This window comes from Schistocerca gregaria, chromosome 6 (assembly GCF_023897955.1).
Source record: "Schistocerca gregaria isolate iqSchGreg1 chromosome 6, iqSchGreg1.2, whole genome shotgun sequence".
NCBI classification, from domain to species: domain Eukaryota; kingdom Metazoa; phylum Arthropoda; class Insecta; order Orthoptera; family Acrididae; genus Schistocerca; species Schistocerca gregaria.
This window is the reverse complement of record NC_064925.1, coordinates 439,174,344-439,190,921: the sequence shown is the minus strand read 5'-3', so window position 1 is coordinate 439,190,921 and position 16,578 is coordinate 439,174,344. Positions and strand designations below refer to the sequence as shown.

Below are 16,578 nucleotides of genomic sequence, written 5' to 3'. Positions count from 1 at the left end.
CAGATTTCTGAAACGGATTGTTGGCCGTAACCTGTATCATATTTCTTGTTGGTGAACTTGCGGACTGTTTACGTCAGTTAGGAAGATGACACATGCAGATGTGTTATTCTGATGACAAAACAATACAAAATAATAGAAGCTATACACCAGTAGAACTCAAATACGCACTAAAGCTTTCGCAGGAATATGCGATAAGTTTACAAATAGTGGAGGCACGAAAAAAAATTGAAGAACAGGCGAATTTTGCAGTCAACGAATAAACCATGTTTTTATGTTACCCCTACAGCCTGCATTAATCTGGATAAGCGCCAGCTTGCTGTAGCTGACATTGTAAGTAGGTGACAGGCCGGTTTTCAAGCGCGAGAACCTTTGCCTTTTGCAGGCAGTACTCTTACTGGCGAACGGCAACGCACAGGACACGCCATCACAGTCGTAAATACCAGCACAGTTCTACTGCTTCCTGAACTTCACAAAAATGTGGAATCTTTAAACATAAAATTAGCTTCACTAATCGTTATCATACATTGCGACGGGAAGGACAACCGGTCACCTGCTATCACTAACATTGGCACAAGCCATATAACAGTGCCGATCCAGCAAAGAAACAGGAAGAAGCGAGGAGGAGGAGGAGGAGGAGGAGGAGGAGGAGTAAGAAGAAGAAGAAGAAGAAGGAGAAAAGGTATCATACGATAAACAAATTTACTGAATGTACAGCCAGTTGAACGATGTATTCAGTATACAGACTTGTTTTTTGATCATGTTGGCTCCGAAAGTCGGCAGCATGGTGATTTTGCCCAATCATGTGATGGACAACATTTGCATGTACAACAACCGATTATCAAATTCCATTCATTTTCCGTTCCCAGTCGCCAAGTGTCCACGCAAGGTCATCCTGCGTTTTGCTACCGTCTATTCTAACAGCAACCTTCCTGCAATCGCAAGTCCGCGGAGAGCCTCGTGATGCTTCCGACGTTATCCTCTACGTAGTGAAAGCAGTTAATATTGAATGAATAAAACAATTATGGTACGACTACGTGAAAGAGGAGAAACTAGAGCTGGTAGGAATATGCTCTCTAAGATGAAAAATGAAGTCTCTGCTGATCGCCGGGGCTCCATTGGAAACGGGACTCCTCACCGACGACAATTCTACTTCAGCCAATGTGAATCCATGCCGAAGATGTATCTGGAGACGCCCTGGACAGCAGTGGTTTACCAACCTGACTAGCCCGCCATACGACCTCTTTGGTCGTTATCCGTGGCACCTTTACAGCACAGAGGTACGGCGACGACATTTTACACCCTGTTTTGTAGCGCTTCATGGCAAGCCACACTAGGCTTACATTTCAACAAGACAATGCCCGCCAGCATAAGGCGATACCGAGCGAGGTGGCGCAGTGGCTAGCACACTGGTCTCGTATTCGGGGGGACGACGGTTCAATACTGTGTCCGGCCATCCAGATTTAGGTTTTCCATAATTTCCCTCAATCGCTCCAGGCAAATTCCTGTTTGGTTCCTTCGACAGGGCACGGCCCTGAGAGAGAGAGAGAGAGTGAGAGAGAGAGAGAGAGAGAGAGAGAGAGAGAGAGAGAGAGAGAGAGATGAATACAGTGAACAGGTTCATGTGAGTGTAGGTTGCAGCAGTTGTGCACAGATGAAAAGGCGCACAAAAGACAGTGGCAAGCAGAGTTGCATGAGCCCAGTCTCCGGACTGACTACTACACTAACAACGAACGCTTTCCGTTTGCTAACAGTCAGCGCTTTGTACACGTGGAACGGTACCGCTCGGTCGCAGCGCGCCGCTGGTGCTGGCAGCGGGAACCTCCGGGCGAGCAGTTTGCCCGCCAAGGCCCTGGCAGGCCCGCGGGCAGAGCGCAGCCACGGCATGGCGTGGAGGAGCTGAGCAGCGCCGAGCCGCGCCGAGCCAGTCCGAGGTTGTTGACTCCAGACTCCAGCTGGGCTCCAGCGGCGCTCGTGGGCGGAACGTGCCGGAGCGGTACCTGGACCTGCAGCAGGGCCAGGGGCCGTGGGACCGCGCGCTCCACACTCCAGGCACCCCGCACTACACGAGACTGGGCTCCGACTCTTGTCTCAAACTGTGTGCCTCTGGGAAAGTGCAAACGGACCCTAATCTATTTACTTCAGTCGATGGACTCCCCCCTCTCTGTCGCTGTTAAATTTGTACATTCACTACCTACAGTGTTGAGCCAAAACTTTCTAACTATCTATTGAACAGTATGTTTGTCTACCTTTGGATTTCAATGGAGCAACGATTCTACATGGCATGGATTGGACAAGTACTTGATAGCTTTCCGAAGGCAAGCGGCACCGTAGCTTCCAACCATGAAAAGAGGCTACTGGTAATCACATGGCAAATATGTGGGAGGGGAGGTCCGACCGCCGCCCCGCCGGAAAATTTTATGCACTCATATTACACCTCATGACCCTAAACAAAAAGTAATTTCTTGTTTTTCACCGCCCTTTTCTATGGCGGCAGCTCACGTAACTTAATGACGACAGATTCATCCGAAGTCAGGTAACGAATCCTGTTGTTTTGTTGTTACTGCGATATTGGGAAAGGAGAGACCTAATCATCTTTACCTACGTCTCTGCTGCTGGCGCCAAGCTACAAAGCTTTTTTTCTTTGTTGAAAGTCATGCTTCTGTTTAATATTTCGGTAACTACGACTCCCAACAGTTCAGAGGCACTCTTCACAGCGAGTGAAAAATTTGTAAATTTTTCTTCTTGTTCAATCCAACTCGTAACGACAACACGCAACACTACAAATGGTTCAAATGGGTCTGAGCACTATGGGACTTAACATCTGAGGTCATCAGTCCCCTAGAACTTAGAACTACTTAAACCTAACTAACCTAAGGACATCATACACGCCCATGCCCGACGTACTTAAACCTAACCAACCTAAGGACATCACACATATCAATGCCTGAGGCAGGATTCGAACCTGCGACCGTAACGGTCACGCGGTTCCGGACTGAAGCACCTGGAACCGCTCGGCTACAGCGGCCGGCGCAACACTACAGACAGAAAAAAAAGAAAAAAAAAAACACTTGGCAGGTGTAGCGGCATTTACTGGTAGCAGGCCGGAATCTGTGCCGACACAGCCGTGAAACACAGGTGTTGTGTTCAAAGATGTTGACAGCATGTTGAGAATATCGGTAGTCCAGTACTATCCACGAACAATGTTGCGGTCAGAGATGCAGAACATGTTTCAAACTCAGTGTAAATGCGCCTTTAGTAAGCCGTAGTGACGAAATCATTCGCAGACATGGTTACTGCGTACTCAGGAAGGAAATCATTACAATCTATACAACATTTTAGTAGCATGTCATCATCGAAAAATAAGAGTACCTTTTTCGATTGTTTAAGAACATAAAATTGTAGAGTGTATTTCCCGAAGTTTTTATTAACTTTCCATAACTCCGTAATTCTGGCGATTAAAAGAATTACAGACAATCCGTACTAGTTGACAGTCATGCGGCACCGTATGTTCACGCAGAAGTCACAGAATTTCCGCAAATTACGGGTCGCTGTTTGCGGGCGGGTAGCTGGCGACCCAAGGCGTCCCAGCTGTCTTACGTGTAAGGTTCATATGAAGCGAATTTAGAGTCAAAGACAACATCGTGATTTCACTAACATGCTCCTCAAAACAAAGTAGCGCCATCCTGGCCTTGTGGCACCGAGAATTACCTCAGTAAGCTCCCCAGAGCCGCTACCTGCCCTTAAGTGACGTAAAATGTTGTTCAACCTGGAAAAGCTGATTTAGAAAACAGCTGCATTATACGTGTCAGCAGGAAGGACAAAAAATACATCTCTCATAACTGGAAAGAGATTAACTTTATCGGGTCCACCTGTAGCTACTAAATAAAACACATTCTTCAATAAAATGTATGTGCTGTACTATCACTTCAGTAGTACGCATTATGCAACTGGATCTGCTCTTGTACACAGTTCCTGATGTGAAATCAGTTACTTGACCAACCTTATTATTATTATTCCGTTAATTCAAACAGCATGGTCACTCCACTAGCGGCCAGCCTACGCATAACACTCTCGACCTGCTCTCCTAAGAACGGCAACTTTGAGTGAATGAACATACTGAAAGTTAACATTTTCTTCAGTTTAGTATGCACGTTCAGTGCTGTGAATTCACCACTATTCAGTCACCTAAAGTCTCTGAAATACGGTTGCACAGTAGGCCATGCCGAATTTTAGCCCACCGCATGAAGTCGCAATTTCAACTGTAATTTCGAAATCTTCCAGAATCGTCATTTACAATCACATTTAAATTCTCATCAGTTTCGTAACTACTCAACTTCTAAGCAAAAAGCTAATTAGAACATTTCTACAGAACTCTAGAGCACGTTACTACAGCTGAATCCGCACTGGTCGCAACGAGTACGCGCAGGTCTGTCCCCCTGCCAGACCGTGTAATCTTTCTCCTCTCTCACTGCTTGCAGCACACTGGATCCGGGCAGCTTTATAGCTTTTCTCAGACGACGTGCTAGTTCCCCTCCCTGTTCAATCCTCATTAACGATTTTAATTTTCATCATACACCCAAATTTCTGCTTTCCGAAAAGCAGTTGAACGCAAAAGAAGCCCATCTTTATGTATCTGAAGAGCCTACGTAAAGACCTTCTGATCAGAATGCCTTAACTTCCAAAACTGGTTCAAATGGCTCTAAGCACTACGGGACTTAACATCTTAGGTCATCAGTCCCTAGAACTTAGAACTACTTGAACCTAAGTAACCTAAGGACATCACACACATCCATGCCAGACGCAGGATTCGAACCTGCCACCGTAGCAGCAGCGCGGTCGCGGACTGAAGCGCCTAGAACGGCTCGGACACAGCGGCGGGCAAAATACCTGAACTGGCTGCTTTCCAATAAGCATTTCACTACACGTATGTTGCTCACTGCACGACTGCACAGTGTGCTTCACATGCTCGCCAATAATAAATTATTAACAAATTTCAAGATTAATACGTCACATACAAGCTTCGTTCATTCCCCGTGTCAATCTAACAGCATAACAGATGAAAATAATAGTGCCAAGAAACCTTAAGTAATAATTACTGAAACTGAAGTCATAAAGTAATTATATTTTAAGAACAAAATACCTCTTAATTAAATACTTGAAACAAACGTATAGGGGGGTTGCTTGTAATGGGAAGTTATAGAAATAAACTTCTAGGGCATTTTGAATGCCTGAGAAATTATTTTAGGTATCGTGCAGCAGTTAGGTTTTGTTATTCAGAAAGGTTACAAGAAATTTCATGGCGATTGGTGTTCCCAAGGGAAGCGTCCTGGGACCTCTGCTGTTCCTGATCTATATGAACGACCTGGGTGACAATCTGAGCAGTTCTCTTAGGTTGTTCGCAGATGATGCTGTAATTTACCATCTGGTAAGGTCATCCGAAGACCAGTATCAGTTGCAAAGCGATTTAGAAAAGATTGCTGCATGGTGTGGCAGGCAGGTGGCAGTTAACGCTAAATAACGGTAAGTGTGAGGTGATCCACGTGAGTTCCAAAAGAAATCCGTTGGAATTCGATTACTCGATTAACAGTACAATTCTCAAGGCTGTCAATTCAACTAAGTACCTGGGTGTTAAAATTACGAACAACTTCAGTTGGAAGGACCACATAGATAATATTGTCGGGAAGGCGAGCCAAAGGTTGCGTTTCATTGGCAGGACACTTAGAAGATGCAACAAGTCCACTAAAGAGACAGCTTACACTACACTCGTTCGTCCTCTGTTAGAATATTGCTGCGCGGTGTGGGATCCTTACCAGGTGGGATTGACGGAGGACATCGAGAGGGTGCAAAGAAGGGCAGCTCGTTTTGTATTATCGCGTTATAGGGGAGAGAGTGTGGCAGATATGATACACGAGTTGGGATGGAAGTCATTACAGCATAGACGTTTTTCGTCGCGACGAGATCTTTTTACGAAATTTCAGTCACCAACTTTCTCTTCCGAACGCGAAAATATTTTGTTGAGCCCAACCTACATAGGTAGGAATGATCATCAAAATAAAATACTAGAAATCAGAGCTCGAACAGAAAGGTTTAGGTGTTCGTTTTTCTCGCGCGCTGTTCGATGAACCCTCTGCCAAGCAGTTGCAGAGTAATCATGTAGATTTACGATTTAACGACGTGTAAAGAGCGCAAACGCGTTATAGTACCAACCTGCATCTACATGTGCATCATACTCCGCAAGCCAGCTACTGGTGTGTGATGCCGAGTACTTTTGATACCAATTGATCCCCTCCTACCCTCTTCCACTCTCGAATGGCGCGTGGGAAGAATGATTGCCGGTAAGTTTCTGTTTGGTTCTAATTTCTCAAATTTTCTCGTCATGGTCACTATGCGAGAATTATATGGGACGAAGTAATATGTTAACCGACTGTTCCTGGAAAGCGCTCTCTCGAAATTTCAATAGTAAATTTCTCCACGATGCACAAGACCTCTCTTGTAACATGTGCCAATGGCGTATGTAGAACATATCCGTAACGCTCTCGCGCCGCCTCAACGATACCGTGACGAAACGCTCCGCTCTACGTTGGATCTTTTCTATGTCTTCTATCAGTCCTACCTGGCAAGGATCCCATATTGATGAACAATACTCTAAGTCGCTTCTTTCGCGAGTGAGTTACATTTCCTTGAGATTCTTCCCATGAATCTGAAACTGGAATCTCTTTTTCCTACTACTTGTTTTAAGTGCTCATTCCACTTAATGTCGCTCAAAGATGTTTCACAGCAGCTACTGTTTCCAGCAGTTTATCATCAACAGCGTAGTTGCGCAGTAGTGGATTCCTTTTCCTATGATGCACAATGTATCACATTTATCTCCGTCCTGGGTCAACTGTCACCCGAGACTGTACCATATATATATATCGGTCCTATCACACTACCTTTGGGTATTTCTGAAATTACCTTTACAACAATCGATTTTGTTCCGTTAAGAGCGACGTGTTGATTTGTACCTGCAAGGAAGTCTAGAATCCAGTCGCAAATCTTGTCGGATACTCTGTAAGCTCGTATTTTTTTCACTAGCCGGCTGTGCGGGACTGTGTCAAATGTCTTCCTGCAGTCAAGGAGCACGTTGTCAACCCGAGCGCCGTTATCTTCAGCTCTATGGATCTCATAGAAGGACAGAGCGAGCTAAGTTTCTCTACATCTCTGTTTGCGGAATCCGTGTTAATTTTGACAGAGGAAATTTACGAGCGCAGGGACGACAGATAGGATCCTCCCAGTGTGGGAGCGGTTTCTTTGGGACACAGGCCCTCCTATAAAAGCAAAAAGATTCTTACAGCTTCCGAATCGTCAACTCCTATCGCAACGTCACGTAGGTAACTCCACGCGACGAGCAGAAACTTGTCCGCGGCGTCGAACACTAACACTGATGTTACAGTGCAGGGGGATAACAGAACATAATGGCCGGGTTAGCAAACAAGTTCTGGAAATAAGCTGTTTACATCGGTACTTTCAATTATTTTTTTTTGTAGGTTCATAGCACAGAGAGAGTATCTCAATCTAGAAGGCCTTTTGTTGTTATGTTTAAGCCCTCGTCGGCTCTGCGTGTCTATCCACACCTTGACAGGTGAGCTGCAAGAAGTGCGAAAGCCCGTCGCACAGTGCGGTACGCATTTTATTGTTCGGCAGGCCGCCGGGCACCGCGGCGCACGCACTTTGTTCTTTAGCGACCGCCTTACAAAGGCCGTCACGGCTTACGGCTGAAAGGAGGAGCTGTCAGCTGCAGCTAGCGGCTGGCGCTATCGCAAAACGCCACGGCGGCAGCGCAGCTCGGCGTATTGCCTACCCGACTGCAGCACAGCGGCGCGGCTGCCGCTCAGCCTCCATCTTGTCACTTCTACTCGCCCAGGTCACTCCCACACAGGAGCCGGTTACGCAGAGGTGTTAAGCCTGATTGTCATCGGAACGAACACAAGAGAACGAGCATCACGAAAGAGCATTCTAATAGGTATAGCCGTACAGAGATGACCCTGTGCTCTTGGCATGACTGCCCATCCATGATCCGATCCCACCATGCCATAAAACTACCTACCCGCAATTTTTTTTCTATACAGATGAATAAAATATTACAGTGTTTTAAGTACGTTTGATAAAAGTGAAGTTTTACTGTATGTATGGGAATTGGATATACGCCCTAAACTACTCCTCTTCCCTAATTCTGTCCGTCTCTCCCCCCCTCCCCCCCCCCCCTCAGTCCATCACTTAGCCCCCCCCCCCTTTCTTTGTCCATCTTCTCCTCCCTCTCTCCAGCTCCTCCTGTCCCCTATGTCTGTAAATGTCCAGTTTTCCGTTTCAATGTCTATTTCCTCCTACACCTCTGCCCATCACCACTCCCGCCCCGCCCCCCTCCCCCCACCCAAAAAAACCTCCTTGGACCTTGTTTATTGTTACTTCAAATTTCAGATTCTGTATTCGCATTCTAATCATAAACCCATAAGCTATAAATACAACTTTTCTGTTTGCTGACAACGTTTCACATGTTTATTAAAGCAACGTGGAAAAATTTGAAGTAAATCGGAAAGGTACACTTTGAGGGAAAATGATGTTACCAAAAATCTTAAACTAAAAACACGACCGAATTAGAATTCATCATTGTGTCAAAATTTCAAACTAATCGGACAAAAACTTTCGGAGATCATGATGATGATACTTGGTTTATGGAGCGCTCAACTGCATCAGTGCCCGTGTACATTCCTAATCTTTTCACTGTCCGGTCTCGCCACTTTACCGAATTATGATGAAAGGATGAGGACAGCACAAACACCCAGTCCCCGTGCTCAGAAAATCGCAGCCCAGCCGGGAATCGAATGGGAGACCCCGTGATCCACAGGCAGGAACGCTAGCCACTAGAGCACGAGCTGCGGACTCTGAGATATACGATTTTGAAATTATATTGTTACTGTAATTTTGCTTTGCATTTCCTTGTTTTGAACGAAACTAACAAACTCATTACGTCACTGAAGTTAAGCCTGAGTTGTTACATATTCTACGGACAAGATAGCTAAATCTGACATTCTGCTTTCACCCATATTGGATCTTACACTTTTTTTACCATCTGTAATTTGCTGAAACTGCGTTCACAAGATGCTGCAGTATTTCCATAAATATCCTCAACGCTTTCATTTTAGGTGTTTCCAGACGGAAATTAGAGGTAGTTGAAATGGCGTCATCTACGGAAGATCTTTTTTCGTTTCGAGCATTATTCTAGAGGTTAGGGTACCATCTGGAGTGCCCCAGGGAAGCGTGGTAGGTCCGCTGTTGTTTTCTATCTACATAAATGATCTTTTGGATAGGGTGGATAGCAATGTGCGGCTGTTTGCTGATGATGCTGTGGTGTACGGGAAGGTGTCGTCGTTGAGTGACTGTAGGAGGATACAAGATTTATGATTGGTGTAAAAAATGGCAGCTAACTAAATATAGATAAATGTAAATTAATGCAGATGAATAGGAAAAAGAATCCCGTAATGTTTGAATACTCCATTAGTAGTGTAGCGCTTGACACAGTCACGTCGATTAAATATTTGGGCGTAACATTGTAGAGCGATATGAAGTGGGACAAATGGCAGTGATGGGGAAGGCGGATTGTCGTCTTCGGTTCATTGGTAGAATTTTGGGAAGATGTGGTTCATCTATCAAGGAGACCGCTTATAACACTAATACGACCTATTCTTGAGTACTGTTCCAGCGTTTGAGATCCCTATCAGGACATAGAAGCAATTCAGAGGCGGGCTGCTAGATTTGTTACTAGTAGGTTTGATCATCGTGCGAGTGTTACGGAAATGCTTCAGGAACTCGGGTGGGAGTCTCTAGAGGAAAGGACGCGTTCTTTTCGTGAATCACTACTGAGGAAATTTAGAGAACCGGCATTTGAGGCTGACTGCAGTACAATTTTACTGCCGCCAACTTATATTTCGCGGAAAGACCACAAAGATAAGAAAGGTTAGGGCTCAGACAGAGGCATATAGGCGGTCATTTTTCCCTCGTTCTGTTTGGGAGTGGAACAGGGAGAGAAGATGCTAGTTGTGGTACGAGGTACCCTCCGCCACGCACCGTATGGTGGATTGCGGAGTATGTATGTAGATGTAGATACTTTGAAGGACTCCACCTTCACTTCTCAGTCGACAAAAATCTAAAGCTTCGCGGACAGCTTATTTTCTTCAGCAAATGCTTGTCGACCAGGAGCGAGCTGTGTATGTGGCAGCCATGTGAACTACGCGCTCTGTTGCCAGGAAAACCATGTTAGCGACAACGATCGATTCTTAGTCATGCTACTTGGACGAAATAACTCTGTAGAAAGAACACTGTGCCAACATCGTGCGGTTACTATCGCGAGCCAAGGGAAATGGTTCTTCTCGCAGGCAGAAGAGTCGAACACGAGGGGGTAGGTCTTCTCAATTCACGTACCTCTCCCGGTTAGTTCTTAAACCGTCTTTTACTCAGTCATTGCACCTCTTTTATGCCTAAGCCCTTGACAGAGGCGTATCTCCCTCCCTCCCTCCCTCCCTCCCTCTACGAATCTGCTCCAATGGAATGCAAGCGCGAACCAACAGGGTCCTGTCCGCATTAGCAGCTCCTAAACCCAAGGAATGGCACGCCCCTACAAGGCACCACCTCCACTAGTTTTTCAGCAGTCAGCTCGTAACAGGTCCACTTGCTTCCTGTCCTCCTCCTCCACCTGCGAATAAAATTGCCCATATTTCACAGGCAGTTAATGGACTCCCATTCTGACATGACAAGACCACAACAGACCTTTGGTTCCCATCAAGTCTACACTGTCTGAAATTTCTCTCTGGGATGTTTTACACTTCAGCACCTGACTACCGGGTTCGCCACTGGCGTCACTTAACGCAACATGCGCTTCAATGAAGAAATTTCTCTCACCGGCGAGGAGATCGTGGAAGTGTTGGTTCTGCGTACTAACTGAAGGTCTTAAAGTAACACAATGTACTGTGGATTGGATCAGATCAGTATTGCTGAATTTCTACCCCCAATTGATTCCTGGCTTGGCTGTAGTGATATGATACATTCCTCTGCGAAAACTGGACCCATGAATTTAAAATCCTCTTCACATTTTCGCAACACATGCTTCCAACTAGTGCCGGAACAGGACCTCTTTCGCCTACTTGATCCTCGTTAATAACGAGATATCCTGTCTTAGATTCGTCCATTAGAAGACTATCCCTGCAGTCTTCAAAGCCTCGTTATTCATTCTAGAGGTTCCCCCGTGCATCAGCATAAATCGCACACTGGAATATTGCTGAGCTGCATGAAATTTTTACGAATTGTAAAAGAGGTGATGGTGTTCAGAAACGAATCTTCATTCGTTTGTAAGGCAAACACTTCAATGAACAACGCTGCAACGTTATGGCATACTGTACGCTAAGACTGACTACAACACGTAAGCAGGTATAACGTTCCTTTTCTCTGTCCTTTAAAAAGACATTATAGCTTTCTTGGACATCAGGGAATGGTAGTGGAAGGCAGTGTGAATGAAATTGTACACGGAGAGAGAGGTTTGAACACAGTAAGTAGGTTCAAGTAGATGTATTTGGCACAGATGATGATACTTCCATAGAACAGCCTAGTGCGGAAAACGACATCGTACCTATCTTCGGACACAACAGCAGGAACAACAACAGCAGGAACAACAACAACAGGAACAACAACAACACTAATACCAACACAGGGCAAAAGGTTACACTCAACAACAACAACAACAACAACAACAACAACAACAACAATAATAATAATAATAATAATAATAATAATAATAATAATAATAATAATAATCGTACAGCATCACAGAACTTATTCACACACAATGTATTTACAAATTAAAGATGAAATTTGCCACCCTCATCACAGCGCTGTGTGTCATTTCATCCAAGTTATTCAGACCACTTTTAAAAGCATGAAGTGGCACTTCTCCATAGTTTGTAACACTGTCTGTTCCTCTGCACCACGGTCATACGCAGCACTTTCAAAATAGCCCAGCTTCAACAGGTGGCCTCATCTCCGTTGCCCCTTCGCATGCGGTGAGTTGCGAAGTGGAAGCTCAAACCCTGCAACCTTCCTCGTCGGGTTTTCAATTACCTAGTGTTCTGAAGTGTATGTTCATGCCAGCGTTCTCTCCACTTCTTAGTGACGTCGAAAACGTCTGTGACCAGAGATGACAGGCGTGTCTTCATGCGTATAGTCGCTGAATTCTAGAAAGTGCTACTTTAGAACTGATATATTATGGAATTATGTCTTCGTAAGAATTTACATCTTGGCAGCTTTTATTCTGAAATCTGGAGGAGTCATATTCGACAGAACAGGCAGTCGCTGAATAGAAGAAGACTTAACAGTGCTGCTAATGGTTTTTATCGCTTCATTCACACGCGGGTGAGCTGTTTCCACAACCTGGGGAACAACAGTAAACAGCTGAGTACTTAAGTGAAATTACTGTTATCAGCTTTGCTTTTCAGTCATGCTCTGCTATTTTGCGGAGTAGATTGATTCTTGAGTCACGCTTCTTTGATAGTTCCGGGCAGTGCTTCTTACATAATAAGTGTCTGATCGAGGACGGCATCCAGATATTTAAATGTATAGAAGAATGGAATAACTGGTGGAGCCTATCTTGGCGAAGATCAGTTTAGGTTCCGGGGAAATGTTGAAACACGTGATGCAACACCAATCCTACGATTTATCTTCGGTTATAGAATGAAGAAAGCCAAACCTATGTTTATAGCATTTGTAGACTTAGAGAAAGCGTTCGACCGTGTGGACTACTCTCTTTGAAATGTTGAAGATATCCGGGGTGAATTACAGGAACCGCAAAGTTATTTACACTTTGTGTAGGTACCAGATTAGTTACCGGAGTCGAAGGCCATGAAAGGGAAGCAGTAATTGAGAATGATGCTATTTCATCTGTACAGTGAGCAAGATAAGAAGGAAAACGAGATATTTCCAAATAGAATTAACGTTCAGAGAGAACAGATAAAAACATTGCAGTTTGCCGGTGGTACTGTTATTCTGTTGCCATGGCTAAGAGCTTGGAAACACAGTTTAATGGAACGGATCGTCTTTTGAAAAGAAATTATACGATGAACATTGAAATTTTCTCTCTGTAGCGGAGTGTACGATGATAAGAAATTACCGAAAGCACTTCCCCGCGAAAGGTAAAGGTGCCAAGGTCGAGTCTGGCACACAGGTTTAATCTGCCAGGGCCTATCCAGATGAACATACATACATATAAAACGAGGGTAACGGAATTTTGTTTGCTATTTGGGTTGCAAAATAAGTCGTAATGGCCGAAGTAGGGAAGATTCAAAATGCAGAAGGGCCATGGTTAGAAAAGCATGGCTGAAAACGAGGAGTGTGTTAACATCTAATGCGAGGACTGTTCAAAAAATTCTGGAATATTCGTAATTTCGCGCCAATGGTGTGCTGGCACGAAATCTGGTTGGCATCCGTGCACACGCCTATGTTCAACGTATAACTGCCGGAAGTTTCATTGTTGTATGTCGATGTTCAGTGCTTTATTGAGTAGAACGTTGTGTGGCGCAGTTTGCGAATTTCGACGTGGCAGAGCTAGCAGAAGGCGTCTGCATTAAATTTTGCGTGAAACTCAAGAAAACCTTTACAGAGACACACCAAGTGATGCACGAAGCCTACTCCTATTAGAGCTTACGCCATACTCGGTGTTACGACTCGTTGACGCGGTTTAAAAACGCCCGACGGAAGTTGAAGATGATTCTCGTTCAGGGCGCCCTTCTCTGACTTTGAACGATTAGTTCATCATGAATTCGTGCCATAGGGAGAAACTGTTAATCCATGGTGCTATCGGGACATGTCGCGAAGCCTGCGAGAAAATGTGAGAAGCAAACGGGCTGAAATGTGGTGAGACAATTCATGACTCTTGCATCACGATAACACACCCGCATATTCATCTCTGGTGGTGCGTGAAAGCTGCACAAAAAACGAAATCACTGTGCTGCCTCATCCTCCGTACTCACCAGACCTCGCTTCTGCAGACATTTTTTATTTATAAACCTGAAAGCACCGTTGGAATGACGAGGGCACGTACTGGACTCACCGCGGTCTTCTAGTACTCAGGCACACACACTTGAGCGCGTCAAAGTCTACGGGCCTGAAGACAGCGTTGACGTAACGTCGAAACTAGTAACCAAATAAATATAAAATCTTAAGTACAGCTGGAGGAGTTTCAGTTTTAATAAAAAAAAGATAAAAGAAAATTCGCAAACGGCGCGTCGCGCGATCCAGCAAGAGGTGTACCAAGACTGCTTCTCGAAGTGGAAACGGTGTTGAAGTGGTTATCGGTTGTGGAGGTAAGTATTTCGAAGGAGACCGTGCACAATAAATAAAAGGTAAGCGTAGAAAAATGTTGTGATCAAAGTTCCGGAATTTTTTGAACAGAACTCGTACAAGTTTGAGTCTTTTCTGAAGGTTTTTTTTCTGGAGTGTGGCGGTGTATCGAAGTCAAAAGTGGAAGATAAGCAATTCAGACAAGTAGAAAATAGAAGCTTTTGACATGTAGTGTTAGAGAAGAATAATAAAGTTTAGATGGGCGGATCGAGTATCTCATGGGAAGAGAGAAAATTACGACGGGGGAAGGGGAGTAAAAACTTTCGAGGGAGACTGGACGCCTCAGTACGAGCTCTTATTACCCTTGCCGGCCGCGGTGGTCTCGCGGTTCTAAGCGCGCAGTCCGGAACCGCGCGACTGCTACGGTCGCAGGTTCGAATCCTGCCTCGGGCATGGATGTGTGTGATGTCCATAGGTTAGTTAGGTTTAAGTAGTTCTAAGTTCTAGGGGACTGATGACCTAAGATGTTAAGTCCCATAGTGCTCAGAGACATTTGAACCATTTTTTTCTTATTTCCCTTATCTTTGAATGATCACCTTTGCGCGATATGAAAGTTAGTGGTAATAATATATGCTCCACATTCTCGGCGAAAACCGGATTTTGGAATTTAGTGAGCAGCCCCTTCCGTTTAGCAAGTGCAAGTGTGTCCCACTTCAAACTTTCTATGAGATTTGTAACGCTCTCGCGATAGCTAAATGTACCTGTCACGAACCTTGCCGCTCTTCTTTGGACCTTCTCAACCTCTTGAATCAGACCCAACTGGTAAGGGTCCCATACAGACGAACAGTACTCCAAGACTGGACGAACTAACGTATTGTAAGCTATTTCTTTTGTTGAAGGACTGCATCGCTTCGGGATTTAACCAATAAACCGGAGTTCGCCTTACCCGTTGCTTGTGTAATCTGATCATTCCATTTGAGATGATTTCGAATAGTCACACCCAGATACTTGACGGACGTTGCCGCTTCCAAAGACTGGGCATTTATTTTGTACTCTTACAATAATGGGGATTTTCGCCTTGTTATACGCAGTAGGTTACACTTACTAATATTGAGAGATAACTGCCAGTCATTACACCGCGCATTTATTTTCTGCAAATTTTGATTTGTGCACAACTTTCGTGTGACACTACTTTCCTGTAGACTACACCATCATCGGCAAACAGTCTCCGCCGCTGTCAATACCATCAACCAGATCGTTTATGTAAATCGTAATAAGCAGAGTACCTATTACGCTGCCCTGGGTCACACCTGAAGTTACTCTTGTTTCTGTTGAAGTCACCCCGTTCAGAACGACGTACTTCTCCCTGTCTGTTAGAAAACTTTCTATCCAACCGCATGTCATCGGATAGACCGTAAGCTCGCACTTTTTGTAGGAAGTGACAGTGCGGAACTGAGTAGAACGCCTTTCGAAAGTCGAGAAATATGGCATCCACCTGGGAGACGGTAACTAGAGCCTCTTGTATATCATGCACAAAGAGGGCCAGCTATGTCTCGCATAACCGCTGTTTCCTAAAACCGTGCTGGTTTCTGAACATGAGCGTCTCAGTGTCTAGAAAGGTCATTATGTCTGACCACAAAATATGTTCCATTATTCTAAAACAAATCGATGTCTGTGAAACTGGCCGGTAATTACGTGCGTCCGATTTTATACCCTTTTTATAGATTGCTAAGACCTGGGCCTTCTTCCATTGCCGTGAAACTTTCCGTTGTTCCAATGCTATCTGATAGATGACGGATAAGAATGGTGCTATATTTGTAGCACAGCCCACATAAAATCTTACGGGGATACCGTCTGGGCCAGATGCCTTCCTGGCGTGTAAGGATCCTAACTGTATTAAAATCCCAGATACGCTAAACACTACGTCAGCCATCCTTTCGTTCGTTCGATAATTGAAAGGGGGAATGGTGCTGCAGTCCTCTACTGTAAACGAGTTTTTGAAAGCTAGGTTCAGAATTTCGGCCTTCTGTTTATCATCATCAGTTACATTACCCATATTGTTAGCATTAGAAGGGAATTGAATTATTTGTAACGTTCGTAGATTTTACGTAAGACCAAAATTTTTTGGAGTTTTTTTTAGAATCTGCAGATATATTACTTTCAAATTCGTTAAAAGAGTCATTGTCCTTCTGACAGCTGCTTTCATTTCGCCTAAAT

The 16,578-nt window shown here is 44.7% G+C and overlaps 2 protein-coding genes across 2 annotated transcripts in view; both read right to left on the bottom strand.

The window, feature by feature from the left end:
• LOC126278904 (uncharacterized) overlaps positions 1 to 7,881 on the bottom strand; it is a 28,752-nt gene extending 20,871 nt beyond the window's left edge. Inside the window, exons 1-2 of the mRNA XM_049979178.1 lie at positions 7,841 to 7,881; positions 1,780 to 2,103 (exon numbers count right to left, since the gene is read on the bottom strand). Coding sequence (XP_049835135.1) covers positions 1,780 to 2,103; positions 7,841 to 7,881 — 365 coding nt within the window. The remainder of the gene's footprint in view (positions 1 to 1,779; positions 2,104 to 7,840) is intronic.
• Positions 1 to 16,578, bottom strand: part of LOC126277983 (dystrobrevin beta) — a gene marked incomplete in the record, with an annotated part of 561,627 nt that overhangs the window by 390,007 nt on the left and 155,042 nt on the right.